Source organism: Phocoena sinus, chromosome 4, assembly GCF_008692025.1.
Source record: "Phocoena sinus isolate mPhoSin1 chromosome 4, mPhoSin1.pri, whole genome shotgun sequence".
Lineage (NCBI taxonomy): Eukaryota > Metazoa > Chordata > Mammalia > Artiodactyla > Phocoenidae > Phocoena > Phocoena sinus.
In genome coordinates this window covers 61,132,203-61,148,944 of record NC_045766.1, presented here as the reverse complement: position 1 = coordinate 61,148,944, position 16,742 = coordinate 61,132,203, and the positions used below count along the sequence as shown (strand labels likewise).

Below are 16,742 nucleotides of genomic sequence, written 5' to 3'. Positions count from 1 at the left end.
TGGCTTGCGGGCTCTAGGGCGCAGGATCAGTAGTTGTGGCACATGGGCTTAGTTGCTCTGCAGCATGTGGGATCTTCCCAGACCAGGGATCGAATCCGTGCCCCCTGCATTGACAGGTGGATTGTTAACCACCTCACCAGGGAAGTCTCAGAGTTTTGCTTTTTATTATTATTTTTTTTCTTTTTACTTTTTTATCTTTTGAACAGTAAAAGACATTCATTGACATTAGACTGACATTTTATTTAGCTGTTGAATATTGTTTGTATGAGAAATTTATGTACATATATAGTCATTGTGGAGATTTGTGTTAACAAGAGATTGAATTAGACTAAAGGTCATTCAGTAGAGGACTGGTTAAATAAGCTCTGTTGTCCCCATGTGGTGGAATATGATATGGCCCCTAAAAAGAACGAGACTGCTCTCTAGGTACTGATAGAATGATCTCCAAGGTATATTAGTGAAAGAGCAAGGTACAGATGGGCGGGTATTGTGTGCTCCTTTTAATTATGTGTCTGTATCTGTAACATTTAGAATATCTCTGAAAGGACACATAGAAACTAATAGTTGCCACTGGAAAGGGGAACTGAGTAGCTGGAGGAGGGAAGGAGAAAGACCAACTTTTCAGGATGAAACCTTTTGTACCTTGTGAATATTCTGTCCTGTAGAGTATATTATTCATTCCAAAAATTAATGTTAAAAAGGAACTCTAAAATAGGAAGGTTTAGTTAAACAATTCAGAAAAATGCATCCTAACTTTAAGTGAAAAAAGTGAAATATGCTGACCGTGTACATGTGTATGTACATACCCACAGAAATGTGAGTGCACTGAAAAAAATGCCGGGAGTAAATGCAGCAGAATATTAACTCTGGTTTTAGCTGAGTGGTGAGAGTACTGAAATTTTACATTTTCCTCTTTTATTGCATTTTCTTAATTTTCTCTAAAGTGCACATATCTTATTGTAAGGAAGGTAGTGATTTTTTTTAAAGCAAAGCACATTTGCCCACCCAGATCTCCCACTCTGGAGTTCTAATTGTGTGTAGGTGCCAGACTTTCAGGTGGGGCGTGATCTACTCTCTGAGCCCCCTGGTGACAGTGGTGTGTTGCTCCTGCAGTGACAAAGGTTGTCTAGGTCTTTTTGCTCTGGTTGAAATCACTGCTCCTGGTTCTTTGCTCCATGGCCTTGGGAGACAAGTGTGTCAGCAGGCAATTTCCACTTTCGGTCCAAGGTTTTCCTTTTTTCTGGTCTTGTGCCATTTCTGCAGTTTACCTTTGTAACCTCTCTTTCTTTGAGGAAATGACCCCTGACCTAAAACATTTTTCTAAAGCTTAAGCAGCCTCTCTATTTGGTCTCCTTCCCTCCTGCTTTCCCTATGCTGTTGAAGTAGATATCTTTCCCCAGCATCTTTAACACGTTTCTTTGAAAGGGTAAAACTAGAAAACCCTCGTGTCCTCCTGTCTGTGGAGCCTGGAATACTCCACACTCCTTAAGTTTCCATCTCACACTCCTGGTTACAAACAGTAGTACTTCAGTATTAGCCCTCCACCCATAACTCACCAGAGCTTTGGCATCCTCCATGACCAGGGTTGTGTGGTACTTTATTTGCCTATTAGGTGTTCTGTCTTCCTCACAGGTACCAGGAGCTACTGGATAACAACCAGAGACCCTTCTTCTTGTTCACGTGTGCGATGCGGTGGCTGGCAGTGCGGCTGGACCTGATCAGCATTGCCCTGATCACCACCACCGGGCTGATGATTGTTCTCATGCACGGGCAGATTCCCCCGGCCTACGCGGGGCTTGCCATCTCCTATGCTGTCCAGGTTAGTCTCTGGGATGGGGGCGTCCTCTTGCTCGTATGTTGGCCTAGGACAGAGCTGGTAGGGGGCTCTACCCTAAGCCATTGTTTTACTTCCGACTCCTAGAGCTTTTCCCTGTCTGCTTTGGCAGTAACACTCTGGACTGGTGTACAGTCAGCCCTCCACATCCACATGTTCCACACCCATAGATTCAACTAACTGCAGATCAAAAGTATTTGTGGGGAGAAATTTCCGGAAAGTTCCAGAAAGCAAAACTGAATTTACTGTAGGTGGGCAACTATTTATTTTTGCCCAACTATTTTCTACATTGTATTTATAACTATTTACATAGTATTTACATTGTATTAGGTATAATAAGTAATCTAGAGATGACTTAAAGGATACAGGAGGATGTGTATAGGTTATATGCAAATACTATGCCATTTTATATAAGGGACTTGAGCGTCCGTGGATTTTTTTTTATTGGCGGGAGTCCTGGAACCAATCCCTCATGGATACTGAAGGTTGACTGTATAGGAATAAAGGGATTTAACTCTGTTGCATTTGTCTATGAAATAGGTGCTATTTTTTTCTTAAATAAATATGATTTTGAAAATGGTTTCTTAATTGTAGGTTTCTGTCTTCACTACCCTTTCATCTCTGGCCTCTTCCTAGTCTTCTAAGAAATATATATCAATACATTTCTTCTGTGTGTTTTATTTTCAGGCCCCTGATTTTCCCAATACTGTTACATATGTAAACCCTTCTGGCTCCTAGGAATGGTTGAAGGTCTTCAAATAGATCAAAGAACAATTGGGAACTTGAGCACTGACTAGATATTTGAAGATGTTAAAGAATTGTTACTAACTTTTTAAGATGTGACAATGGTTGTTTTTAAGGAGTCTTTATATTTTAGAGAGATATAAGCTGAAATATTTATGGGTGAAATTATAGCCTATATGGGATTTGATTCCAGATAATACGGAAGGATGGGGTGGTATATATGAAACAATATTGGCTGTAAGTTGATAATTTTTTTAGTTGGATGTTTGATACATGGGAGTTCATTATACTCTCCTCTCTATTCTTGTATATGTTTGACATTTTTCTATATTGGAAAGATAAAAATAAGTAGCCAAAAGAAACCTAAGAAGAGATACGTATCTTCACAGATACCCAAAGATATTTGTCCATGTTATGCAGACTTCCTTGATTATTAGAGGTGGGGGGAGAATCTGTGTTATATATACTGTGTTTCAGAGTCCTCAGTCTGAGGCACACAAGGGCTGTGCGTTCAGTTTTGGCCCAGCCTCATTTCTCTTATTTGACCTTGCTGGAAGCATTCTCACTGCTGTGCACAGGTTGATATAATCTCCATTTTTGTTGTGACTACTACATCAGGTGTAGATACAAGTATGAAGCACAGCAGTTATTCAGCTACAGTTGAATTACTGGAAATGTAAAGATGGGCGGAAAGCCCTCAGATACAGGGAAGTTAGTGCCAGCAGTACCAGAACGCCACCTGCATTCACTGAGAATTGCAGTTGATTGGGTGCTATTAGGCATTGTCTTAAATATTTAGAGAATGATTCAGTCCCTAAAACCAGCTGCTGCATGTGCCCAGTTAGTTCTTATAACTTGAGTTGTGATCCCTTAGATGAAGGAGGTTTTCTGGCGTTGGCCTGGTGTGTATTAATAGTAAATTCTCTCTCGGATTCTTGTTTTCCATTGTCAGTTAACAGGACTGTTCCAGTTTACTGTCAGACTGGCATCTGAGACAGAAGCTCGCTTCACCTCAGTTGAGAGGATCAACCACTACATCAAGGTCAGGCTACTACAGGCCTTTTGCTACAATCTGACTTTTCATGGAGCAGTTTTACCCTTTTACAGCCTCGAGTAAATGTCCCAGGAGGTTACTTGTTTTCTCTGCCTTATCTTGTCCCACAGGAGAGGCAGCGGTCTCTCCAGCATGTGTGGAGTGGAGAAGAGAATATCTTAAGATTTTCTAAATATATTTGTGAATTGTGCCTGATTGAGAACCTATGTTCACCAGCTAATTTCCAAAGCATTCCTTTTATTTATTTATTTTGGCTGCACAGGGTCTTAGTTGCGGTGTGCAGGCTTCTTAGTTGTGGCATGCGGACTTCTTAGTTGCGGTGTGCATGTGGAATCTAGTTCCCTGACCAGGGATCAAACCCCGGGCCCCCTGCATTGGGAGCATGGAGTCTTACCCACTGGACCACCAGGGCAGTCCCCAAAGTATTACTAATCTCATTAATTCAGTTAAGGTGACTAATGTAACATTTTCCTTACACTATTTAAAACCATGTATTATTTCAAGTCTTAGTCTAGTTTACTTGTTCTTAACCAGGGAAGGCCATCAGAATCCCATATGGAGCTTGAGGCAAAGACTAACACGGGCCTCATCTCTGAAGATTCTGATGCAATAGGTCTGGGATAGGACCCAGACTTCTGACGTTTTAAAAGCTCCGTAGCTAATTCTAAACTGCATTCACAGTTCAGAAACCAGTTGATGAGTCGGTACTGAGATGATCTAGCTCTTCCCACCTTTCCCCAGTAACCCTTGCAGCCCTGCCATGGGGCAGTGTCTTGCTGGTGTCATAGTTGGAACTCGAAAACGGTTGTCTGTAGAGAGAAGCAGAGTCCTGAGTAGTTAGGATTCTCAATTTAATCTATTTCTCAGGAGTTACCTATTTTGTGAACTGCCCGGAGACTTTATTAGCATTTATATCATTATTTACAGATAATGAATACATTCCAAATTCCAACTAGAACGTTGACTTACAAACATAGTTTTGAAAAACTAGCCTTTCACTGAGAACGAGTATATTATGTAAACTGCATCTTCTAGTAGAGACATGCCCTGCTGATTTATTTTGTCAATGAACCTCATCAGTCATAGGGTATTTCTTAAACTTATAAATGATTGTTATCAGAAAGAATGGCGGATGGCTATCTGATAAATCTGCTAAAGGCTATTCTTCATGTTTATACATGAGTCTCTTGGCCCAGTGCTCTGGTCTGTGGACAATTTGTGGGTGTGTAGTGTTTGATTTAATATCACTATTGGTGTGAGTCTCTTGCTGGAAAGGTCAGGGTGATGGTCAGCCGTGGTACAGAGTATACTCTGCACAAACCAGTCATATTCCTGAGGACTGGATCCCCACTGCCAGTCCCCAACCTGGATGCCTGTCCCAACACGGAGTTTTAGACTTCAGTCTCCACCCCCGCCTGTCAGAACACTGCAGTCTTTGGCCATTACTTCCCTATGAGGCTATAAGCTCCATGACTAGTCACCAGAGAGTTTTAAAGCATCGTGAAGTGTGACTGTTGATGACAAAAATTATCCAATGGTTGTATTAAACACAGCATTTTAAAGCTAGAATGGATTTCCAAAATCATCTAATCTATTCCCCACAATTTGCAGATGAGAAACTAAGACGTAGAGTAAAGAAGTGATATGTCTGAGCCACGCAGCTATTAGTGGTGGAGTTTGGAGTAGAGTCTGTCTCTCCTGGACTAACTGAGAAGGCAGGATGCCAGGGTCTCATTAATGTTCAATAAATGTACTTTCCCTCCTTTGGGTTCAGCCCAGTGGTTTTCAAATGATGGAACCCTGTTTCAAGGGGAATATTTTCAAAAAATTCCAATAAAAACTGCTGTGCTTGAAGAGGGATGGAAGGCTTCATGCCTCACATTGGTCTCCAAGGAAGTGTTTTTTGGTTCTTTTTGCTGCATTGGGTCTTTGTTGCTGTGCGGCTTTCTCTAGTTGAGTCGAGCGGGGGCTCCTCTTCGTTGCCGTGCGCGGGCTTCTCATTGCGGTGGCTTCTCTTATTGCGGGGCACGGACTCTAGGCAGTCGGGCTTCAGTAGTTGTGGTGCACGGGCTCAGTAGTTGTGGCGCACCGGCTTAGTTGCTCCACGGCATGTAGGATCTTCCCGGACCAGGGCTCGAACCCGTGTCCCCTGCATTGGCAGGCGGATTCTTAACCACTGCACCACCAGGGGAGTCCCTCCAAGGAGGTTTTGGGGAAGAATTCCTTATGACAGAAGGCAGTTTGAAAGCCACTGCCCTTCCCGAGCTGCTGCTTAGTAGCTGTTGTAAAGTGCTAAGTGTAGAGACCACTGTACTTTGTCTCTGTCTAGTTTACTGGTGATGAGCATTCACTGCCAGGGGTCTCTTTCACAGCAAGGGAACAGAGCGGCAGCTTTCTCTGTGTGGTTGCTTTGGGTGTCCTCGTTTTACTTCTCTGTGACAGGGCCTTGCAGCTCCCCCAGAATCTATAGTCAGTCTAAACCAGCCACTTCTGTCTCCCCAGACTCTTTCCTTGGAAGCACCTGCCAGAATTAAGAACAAGTCTCCCTCCTCTGACTGGCCGCAGGAAGGAGAGGTCACCTTTGAGAATGCAGAGATGAGGTACCAAGAAAATCTCCCCCTGGTCTTGAAGAAAGTGTCCTTCACCATCAAACCTAAGGAGAAGATTGGCATCGTGGGACGGACGGGATCGGGTAAGGAGGTCCTCTCTGGAGAAACATTTGAACCTACCAGAATCACGTCTGGGGCCCATGATTTCCTGTTTATTGAATACCAGTCTCATCCCTTCATATCAGATTCCTGTTAGATGAGCAGTTAGTGTCTCGGTCTCTGAAACCACTTTTCTAGGCTTATTTTCAACCCTGCTTTCATAACATTTAATGCTTTTTCTAATCATAAAAGTATACATTCTCAGTGCAGAACATTCGGAACATATAGCAAAGTACAAAAGGGGAAAGGCGCCCATAGCTCCATTACTCAGAGATAATTACTGCTGACATTTTGGTGGATATCTTGTTAGGCTTCTTCTATCAACAAATGTGTTTACAAAAATGAGGTCCTTTTATACACACTGTTTCATGGCCTGCTTTTAAAATTATCAAATATTTTCCATGTCAATTAATATTCTATGACATGATTTCTATGCAGCATTATATAAAATTCTATTTTATAGATGTACCATCATTTATATTAACCCTGTTCCAATTGAAGGGCATTGAGGTTGTTGTCAGTTTTTCACTATTATGAATAGCACTGCAGTGAACATCCTTATTTCTGTGAAGTCAAAATATACAAAAAATTTAAGGTCTTTGTGATGTGTTACCTGTATAGCCTTATATTTATCAGAAGCCAACATCATTCTAAGTAAGGAACCTATGTTCCTTTGAAGACAGAAATTATTTTCTTGATCTGATATCAGTTGCAAATAGAGACTAGGCCTTCATTTTAGGCATTTAATTTCACTCTTATTCTTAGAACTGTGTTACTATATGCCCCTTAGATTTCTAGAGTCAAGACTTGAATAATGTGTTTCTTTCCGTCTTTCCTTCCTGAATAACATTTCAAGATTGAGTCTTGTCTTCTTTCACTAACCTGTTTACCCTTGTGTAAGAGGTCTCTCTGAGTCACTTGTCATTAGCTTTCTGAGTTCCATGCTTCCTTGGCATCAAAACTCTTTTAGCTTTTTTTTTTCTTGCCATTAAAAAAAAACTCTTTTCGAGCCAATTTACTTTAAAGAAACTGCTAAGGAGAAAAGGAAAAGCTGCTTCCTCTTTGAAGGAATTATTTCATGTCAAAACAAGATACTGCCTCTAGGCTTGTGCATTGGAAAGAGAATGCCCAGCCAAGGGGGGTGAATGTCCCCACGGCTCTTACTTTGCTTTCTCCCTCGAATTCCCTCTGCTACATTGGCCCCCAGGGGTGCACTGCTCCCCTGAAAGTTCTGACTGACCTTCCTTCCTGTGATTTCCCTTTAACACAGGTAAGACAGACCAAAATTTTCACCAGGACTTTATTAAACCATGAGTAGTGACAGAAGAGACATAAACAAAAATAAAATAATTATAAATAGCCCGACTTACAAAGTCTAAACTGTAATCCTAATAAGCTTCTTCTGAGACTATGTCATAGGCCCTGGCTCTCTACCATGGTTGTAACCACTGTGAGGACCTCATTGCCTTTTTTACCAGCACGTTCCATCAGTACAAAGGTAGTCCAGTCTCAGATCTTTTGTTAAAGTGGAACAACTTAACCTGTTTATTTGAGCGCCATTCCTTCCTCAGCTTAAATCTTGAACCACTGCTACGGCACTGGGGAGGGCCTCCACCTCCTCCCTTCTACCTGGGAGGGGCCACTAACCAGATCCTCCAGTCCTGAAAAAGCCAGTTCCAGGAAGAGAGGCCTCATCAAGAACTGTCCTGCTACATGGACTCAGGTTTCCCAGCTCGTTTCTGGTAGATGGACCTGAGAACTCCTGCCTTAGGGAGATGGATGTTCTGGGTTCCCACAGGTGGTTTGATGGGGGTCAAATCTCAACAGCAGGACTGTGGCTGCAAACACTGGGGTGAGGCAGGTATTTGTGCCCTCACTGACCTCTGAATAGACAGTCACAAGGCTGCCATGAGAGGTCTTTCAGAACATGGAGCCAGAGGAGGGGAGGAGGGTCAAGAATTGGGAAAACTGCTCTAACAGATAAAAACCTGTGGTTCTACATCTAACTGTCTACATTCTGACTTGCAGAATGGTAGATAGATAGGACTATGTCAAACCTTTTTTTTTTGGTGGGGTAGAACACTGAGCTTTTAAAATATTTATATCTTTTTGACAAAGTAGTTTCCGTTCTGAGAATCCATTTCAAGGAAATCGTCTGAGATAGGAGCAGTTTGAGTACTGACCAGGTTGCCATAGCATTAGTATAGTAAGTTTTAAATAAACTACATGTGCAACGTTAGAGGACTGATTAAATAAGTAAGAGTACAGCCACATGATGGAATTTGTTGCAGCCACTAAAACTTTGTCTTGAAAAGGTAATAATATGATTGAGTGCTTGCTAGGTAATGTTAAGAGGAAAAAGCAGTTACAATATTATTTCTCTGGTATGATCTCAACTCTGAGGAAAAAACTAAAAGTAAATGTGTCCAAAAAAAAAAAAAAAAGCAGTAGTGAGATTATGGGAGATTGATGTTAAATCTGCTTGAATTACTTGTATCATTTTTTAAATGAAGAGTCAATTAAGGGACTTCTCTGGTGGCGCAGTGGTTAAGAATTCACCTGCCAATGCAGGGGGACACGGGTTCGATCCCTGGTCCAGGAAGATCCCACATGCTGTGGAGCAACTAGGCCCGCATGCCACAACTACTGAGCCCATGCGCCACTACTGAAGCCCACGTGCCGCAACTACTGAAGCCCATGTGCCCTAAAACCTGCATGCCACAACTACTGAGCCTGCACGCCACAACTACTGAAGCCCACCCACTCTAGGGCCCAAGTGCCGCAACTACTGAGCCCGCATGCTGCAACTACTGAAGCCCTTGCATCTAGAGCCCGTGCTCCACAACAAGAGAAGCCACCACAATGAGAAGCCTGCGCACCGCAACAAAGAGTAGCCCCTGTTCGCCGCAACTAGAGAAAGCCTGCACGCAGGAACAAAGACCCAATGTAGCCAAAAAAAAGTCAATTAAGCAAAGCTGTTCTGCTTATCACCGTGATACTGAACTCGCTATTTTATCCCCCAAACCTGCTTTCCTACCGCATTTTCCTATTGTGGTAGAGAATCTATAGCCACTCATTTTCTCAAGCCCAAACCACCTTCCCTTGTGTGTTTAGCCGGGAACTTCTTCCATTTCCCAGCTGCCACAGTGATGCAAGGCCTTGTCTTGTTTCTCTCTCAGCTAAGATAAGGGGACAGAAGAGAGAGAAAACAGCTTGTCCTCTGACTTGCCACTAGCTCCTTGCTGTCTGTTCTCACTTTGCCTGAGAAGCATTAACCCTGTGTACCTGTTCCTAAGGTGAAAAGGAGGAGTTTCTCCATTTTACTCTCATGAGAGTATAACGGTCCCTCCCACTCCTTCTTAGGCTGGAGCTGTGTGATGTAAATGTATATGCTTGGTAGCTCAGGAAAGTTAATTATTTTGGGGGGGTTTTTTTTGGCTGCACCATGCAGCATGTGGGATCTTAGTTCCCTAACCAGGGATCAAACCCGTGCCCCCTGCAGTGGAAACGTGGATTCTTAACCACTGGACCTCCAGGGAAGTCCCAGGAAAGTTCATTGGTTTTGGTTTTGGTTTTTGTTTCTGGCTATCATTTTATACATTACCTGAGTTAATCAGTTGAAATAATGATTGAACAGAAATAGAAAAATAGATGAGGTTGCCCTGAGAATAAACCAGTTTTGTCTTCACAGAATTTGCTAATTGAATGACTTTTCTGCCCGTCTTCTGACTCATCAGGGAAGTCCTCTCTGGGCATGGCCCTCTTCCGTCTGGTGGAGTTATCTGGAGGCTGTATCAAGATCGACGGAGTGAGAATCAGTGATATCGGCCTTGCTGACCTCCGGAGCAAACTCTCCATCATTCCCCAAGAGCCGGTGCTCTTCAGCGGCACTGTCAGGTGAGGAGCTCAGCACCCACATGTTTCGTGCCACATTTCAGGCCAGATGGGCCTGTTACAGCCCCCATCGGGGACTGAGATCTAGTGGCCTCTGATCTAGTGCTTTCCCATGGCACCATGTGCTCCCCATTGCAGAAGGGGCAGCTCCAGTGTGCGAGCCACCTCATTAGCTAAGTGGGGCCCAGAGGCCATGCAGTGTGGCGGTAGGAAGTCAGAGACATCTGGACTGTGTGTCTTAGACAAGTAAACCACGCCTAAGCTTGTTTTCTCCTCCATGAAATGGGGATACTACTAAGCCCCATTGTTGTGAAGGTTGAATAAATTTGTGCAAATTTTATACAAGCACAGAGGCTGGCAAAGGGCAAGCATCCTATACATGGTAGCAGCCATCATCGTCCTCCCCGTGCTGTACTCTCTTCTAGGTACCCTCCAAGTCACAGTTCTCACGATGGTCTTCAGGCATTATTACTACTCACGTTTTTTCATCTTCCAGTATCTTTCCCCCGCCTTTTGTTCTTACTCTAGAATGATGCCTGTCTCTGAAATCTGCCAGATTACCAAAGATAAAATAACTAAGAAGGATATATGTTTAACCCCGTTATCTTTTCCTAGGCTTTATTCTACCTTTAGCCTGAAGCTTCTGCCTCCTAAAAGCAATGTGTTTCCATAATTTGAGTCCATTTCTATTTAAGTTGACTCCTTCTAAATAAAAACAGCTTTAACTATACAGTTGACCTAGATAGGACTCCTTTTATTAAATCACTCTAAAAGTGATATTGCCATTCCCTCTTTAATTTTTAGCAGTTTACAAAAAAAAAAAAAAAAAGGTACCAACTTAATTTCAAATAACCACAGGCAATGTTCAGACTTGTCTTTAAAACTAGGCCTCCACACACACCCGCCCCGCTTTCTTCAGAACTGGCATTTGAACCCACTGATTTAAGGAGGTTCGGTGGATAAACTGAATTCTCACCTGCATTCATGTGGGGTCAGCGTTCTTGGGTGTGTTTACTTTGGCATTTCTCTAAAACACTAGTGAATTTGGACAGCATAGACTGGATCTGTTGATGAGGATGTCATTCCCTTTGGGTACTGAGATAACAGGGTTAAACAAGCAACATTAAAGAGAATTATAATTTATTGAAGACTCGGGTCTAAAATTAAGAAATTGAAAGGTGTTGCCAAATCTGCTCTTCCTTCCCATAAATCTCTCTATTTTTAGATGCCACAGGAATGCCTTTGAGAATACAACTAACCTTATAATTTTGGCTCAGGAAAAAGAGCCATATTTTTCTTAATTTTTTAAATCATGATTTAGAAGAGAACTAGGATATATGACAAACCCACAGCCAACATCATGCTCAGCGGTGAAAAACTGAAACCATATCCTCTAAGATCAGGAACAAGACAAGGTTACCCACTCTCACCACTGTTATTCAGCGTAGTTTTGGAAGTTTTAGACACAGCGATCAGAAAAGAAAAAAATAAAAGGAATCCAAACTGGAAAAGAAGAAGAAAAACTGTCACTGTTTGCAGATGACATGATACTATACATAGAGAATCCTAAAGATGCTACCAGAAAACTAGTAGAGCTAATCAATGAATTTGGTAAGGTAGCAGGATACAAAATTAATGCACAGAACTCTCTTCCATTCCTATACATGAATGATGGAAAATCTGAAAGAGAAATTAAGGAAACACTCCCATTTACCATTGCAACAAAAAGAATAAAATATCTAGGAATAAACCTACCTAAGGAGACAAAAGACCTATATGCAGAAAACTACAAGACACTGATGAAAGAAATTAAAGATGATACAAACAGATGGAGAGATATCCCATGTTCTTGGATTGGAAGAATCAACATTGTGAAAATGACTCTACTACCCAAAGCAATCTACAGATTCAACACAATCCCTATCAAACTACCAATGGCATTTTTCACAGAACTAGAACAAAAAATTTCACACTTTGTATGGAAGCACAAAAGACCCCAAATAGTCAAAGCAATCTTTTTTTTTTTTTTTATAGCAATCTTGAGAAAGAAAAACGGAGCTGGAGGAATCAGGCTCCCTGACTTCAGACTAAACTACAAAGCTACAGTAATCAAGACAATATGGTACTGGCACAAAAACAGAAATATAGATCAATGGAACAGGATAGAAAGCCCAGAGATAAACCCATGCACCTATGGTCGCCTTATCTTTGGTAAAGGAGGCAAGAATATACAATGGAGGAAAGACAGCCTCTTCAATAAGTGGTGCTGGGAAAACTGGACAGCTACATGTAAAAGAATGAAATTAGAACACTTCCTAACACCGTACACAAAAATAAGCTCAAAATGGATTAAAGACCTAAATGTAAGGCCAGACACTATAAAACTCTTAGAGGAAAACATAGGAAGAACACTCTTTGACATAAATCACAGCAAGATCCTTTTTGACCCACCTCCTAGAGAAATGGAAATAAAAACAAAAATAAACAAATGGGACCTCATGAAACTTCAAAGCTTTTGCACAGCAAAGGAAACCATAAACGAGACCAAAAGACAACCCTCAGAATGGGAGAAAATATTTGCAAACGAAGCAACTGACAAAGGATTAATCTCCAAAATATACAAGCAGCTCATGCACCTTAATATCAAAAAAACAGACAACCCAACCCAAAAATGGGCAGAAGACCTAAATAGACATTTCTCCAAAGAAGATATACAGATTGCCAACAAGCTCATGAAAGGATGCTCATCACTAATCATTAGAGAAAGGCAAATCAAAACTACAATGAGGTATCACCTCACACTGGCCAGAATGGCCATCATCAAAAAATCTAGAAAAAATAAATGCTGGAGAGGGTGTTGAGAAAAGGGAACCTTCTTGCACTGTTGGTGGGAATGTAAATTGATACGGCCACTAGGGAGAGCAGTATGGGTGTTCCTTTAAAAACTACAAATAGAATTACCATATGACCCAGCAATCCCACTACTGGGCATATACCCTGAGAAAACCATAATTCAAAAAGAGACATGTACCACAGTGTTCATTGCAGCTCTATTTACAATAGCCAAGACATGGAAGCAACCTAAGTGTCCATCGACAGATGAATGGATAAAGAAGATGTGGCACATATATACAGTGGAATATTACTCAGCCATAAAAAGAAACAAAATTGAGTTATTTGTAGTGAAGTAGATGGACCTAGTCTGTCATGCAGAGTGAAGTAAGTCAGAAAGAGAAAAACAAACACCGTATGCTAACATATATATGGAATCTAAAAAAAAAAAAAGGTTCTGACAGGGAAGGGTAAGCTGGGACAAAGTGAGAGAGTAGCATCGACATAGATACAGCACCAAATGTAAAATAGATAGCTAGTGGGAAGCAGCTACATAGCACAGGGAGATACAGGGAGATCAGCTCGGTGCTTTGTGACTACCTAGAAGGGTGGGATAAGGAGGGTGGGAGGGAGATGCAAGAAGGAGGGGATATGGAGATATATGTATACGTATAGCTGTTTCACTTTGTTATACAGCAGAAACTAACACAACATTGTAAAGCAATTATACTCCAATAAAGATGTAAAAAATAATAATAAATTTTAAAAAAATAAGAGAACTAGGAAATAAGGCATGTTAAACGTTAGACTTCCCTTGAATATGCTGCCACCAAGAAGTATCAGTGTTCATTTCAAATTTTTACAGCACTTCATTTGGGTCTGTGACTCGGGCTTCTGGAGTTAATGGTTAAGCATTGACCTGCTGGCTGCTGTTTGTAGGACACTGTAGAAGCACAGCCTTCGTGGGAGTTGGGGCCATTTGTTATCAGCTCCAGAGATATGTTGCCACTTGATGGACAAGCTCAGTGGCTGGTGTGCTGTTGACTGGGTTTTTAGTAATTGAGCTCGGAGCGCTGTTTGGTTAGTCGGCTGTGCAAACCTAGGAAATCATATAAGTTCCACTTTCTGCCTGCTGTAATTTTGACTTTTTAAGTCGGTAGTAGACACTGAGGAAAAATTAAATCCCAGACCTTCTATCTTCCCTTTATCCCCTCAGGTTTCTCATACGTTTAAAAGAATATCCACCTTTTGGTGTTCTTCTGCTTTTGTTAGAAAATTAGAAGGCCTATAATGAGTTTCCCAAGGCAAAGGCAGGGTAGATCAGCTGCTTCCTCAGCTACCTCCTGGAGACTCTGAATTTGGAAACTGTATCTTCACTGCCTTTAACCAGCATTGGGGGTGCATACATCTCCTGGAGATACCAACATGCAGTTAAAACATATCAGGAGCTCTTAGAGGGAAATCAACGTAAAACCAAAATCAGACAAACAGAACTCAGAGAATTTTGCAAGTTAAACATTTGTGAATTGTTCTGCATACAAACATAAATAAATCATAGACCAGATCATTTAGGGGCACACTCCTCCCTAGATTAGCCAGAATCTCAGTCCATTCCAATAGCTCATCCAGCCCTCCCTCATCCAACTGTCTGGGTTTGAATTGTAGGGCCTGTGTTTCTGTAGCCAGTGCCTTTCCTCTGCCTTTTGCCCTAATGGTTGGCTCCAGGAAGAGAGGTCCCTTCTCATCCAGCCCTAAACACTTTTGTTGACCTTCCCTCTTTCGTGGTCCTGGCAGTCCTTTCCTTTCCCCAGAGGACCTGTGCTTCCTGGTCTCAGGAAGCCTATCTCTTTGCCTCTGCCCTAACCAGCTCCTGCCCAAATGCTTTCCATCCTTGTGGACTATCTGCAGCCTGCCTTGGCTGATGGTTAATCTGCCCCTTAGTGAGACTAGTTGTCCTCAGCTGTCACTCTAGTGTGTCTGAGTCTCAGTCTCCTTGTGGGGGGTGAGCACTTCTCATCACCTGGAGCATCTCTGCCTGGCATCCCTTCGTTAGCCGGAGGCAGTGTTCTCAGTTCTTCCTATTCAGCTGCTCTCTCTCCTTTTCCAACTGCCCATTAATATTTTTTTTCTGCTTTTGAGGAATATTTCAAGCTCTCAACTCAAAATCACAACAAAAACAACTGAGCCCACAGCTGACCCACTCTGCTTTGGTTCATTCTGGGCCCAGACACCTTCAAGCACAAGCACCTAGCGCTCCAGAGGGAATGGAAGTTGCTCCAGATTTGAAGCAGGATCTTAGAATCTCAAGGTCTTTCATTTGTCTTTGAATTATTCTGTTGTTTAAGGGACCCCCTTTTACTTTTTTTGATGTCTTAGACCCTGTGGAACTGGGGAATTCCCCCAAAGCTTCTAATCTCAATGTCGGAAAGTAATGCTAAGTCTAGGATCGCTATATGAAGAACACTAGATGTTATCTAACTTTTGTTGAAGTCCTTCTGGCTGGGGGTATATGGGAAATCTCCGTACCTTCTTCTCAATTTTGCTGTGAACCTAAAACTGCTCTAAAAGAATTGTCTTTTAAAAAAAAAGAAAGAAAAAGGTCCTTTGGTGCCAGACACTGCTGCTCTAAAGAGCAACAACAATAATAGTAGTAGCTAAGCATATTGAGGACTTATTACGTGGTGAATTGTCCTAAGCATTTAAGTTGTATTAATTCTTCAAACACTCAAAACTCAAATGAGGTAGGTGCTATTATTATGCCTATTTTATAGATGAAGAAGCTAAAACCCAGAGTGGTTAAATAATTTGCCCAAAGATAAGAACCTGGGCTGTCTGCTGAGAGCCTGGGCTCTCCCTCACTCCGCTCACTGTATTGTCTCTGAAGTTATCATCACAGCCCCCTTATTCACTACCTTGAGAGGTAATCCCTTTCTCCAAAAACTAGGGTTGCGCCTCCTTCCGCAGGGGTCTTGACCATTAGTTACCTTTCTTTTTGCGACATCTTCAAACTCTCATCTGCTTTCAGATTTGCACAGCCTCTGTCCCCCTTCTTGAAAAAAATTTTCACACAACCTCTGCTGTTCTCTTTAGTCTTTTTCATGTACTCTTAACTAAAAGTCAAGCCTTGTTTCTGAATAACTATTTTGAGTTTTCCTTTAACTTCCTGAGAGACGAAGGTCTGAGGGTCCTGTAGTCTCCTGTCCTGAGGCTGCGGCTGCAGGGAGGCACGCACCACCGACAGAGGACGATGTGGTTCAGCATGGTGTCTTCTGTGTGCCTGGAGGGGATTGCTGTATCCTCAAACACCCTGGGAGATACTCTTGACCTTAATCAGTAGTAGTCAATAGGTAAACTTAGAATATTGCTAAAAATAACATACAAAGAACCAAAGATGAAAATGCACTTTGAGCAACATAGGACTCCAGGAGTTCCGACTGTTAAAAAGTAAGTGCCTTCGTGCTCAGATGCTTTTCTTTCCATCTACCCAGCTGAGTACTTGATGCATTGGATGTATAACTTTGCTTTCATTCGTATCTGTGGGTGAGACCAGGACCATCTGGCCCCTCTAATGAGGGTATATATTTCTTTTTCATTCCTGATTGAGTTCCCTGTTGAGATCAGTCTGGTCTGCCTTAATGTGTATGTTTACCACCTGCTGGTGTATGTAAATATTCCT

General features: G+C 42.0%; 1 protein-coding gene across 7 annotated transcripts in view; it reads left to right on the top strand.

The window, feature by feature from the left end:
- Window positions 1-16,742, top strand: part of ABCC5 (ATP binding cassette subfamily C member 5) — an 88,495-nt gene that overhangs the window by 62,242 nt on the left and 9,511 nt on the right. For 6 of the 7 annotated variants that reach the window (XM_032629755.1, XM_032629753.1, XM_032629756.1 and 3 more), the window contains 4 exons: window positions 1,633-1,819; window positions 3,531-3,620; window positions 6,135-6,324; window positions 10,078-10,237. In XM_032629755.1, the coding sequence (XP_032485646.1) occupies window positions 1,633-1,819; window positions 3,531-3,620; window positions 6,135-6,324; window positions 10,078-10,237 (627 nt within the window). The remainder of the gene's footprint in view (window positions 1-1,632; window positions 1,820-3,530; window positions 3,621-6,134; window positions 6,325-10,077; window positions 10,238-16,742) is intronic. The other variant, XM_032629758.1, reaches the window with a different exon arrangement.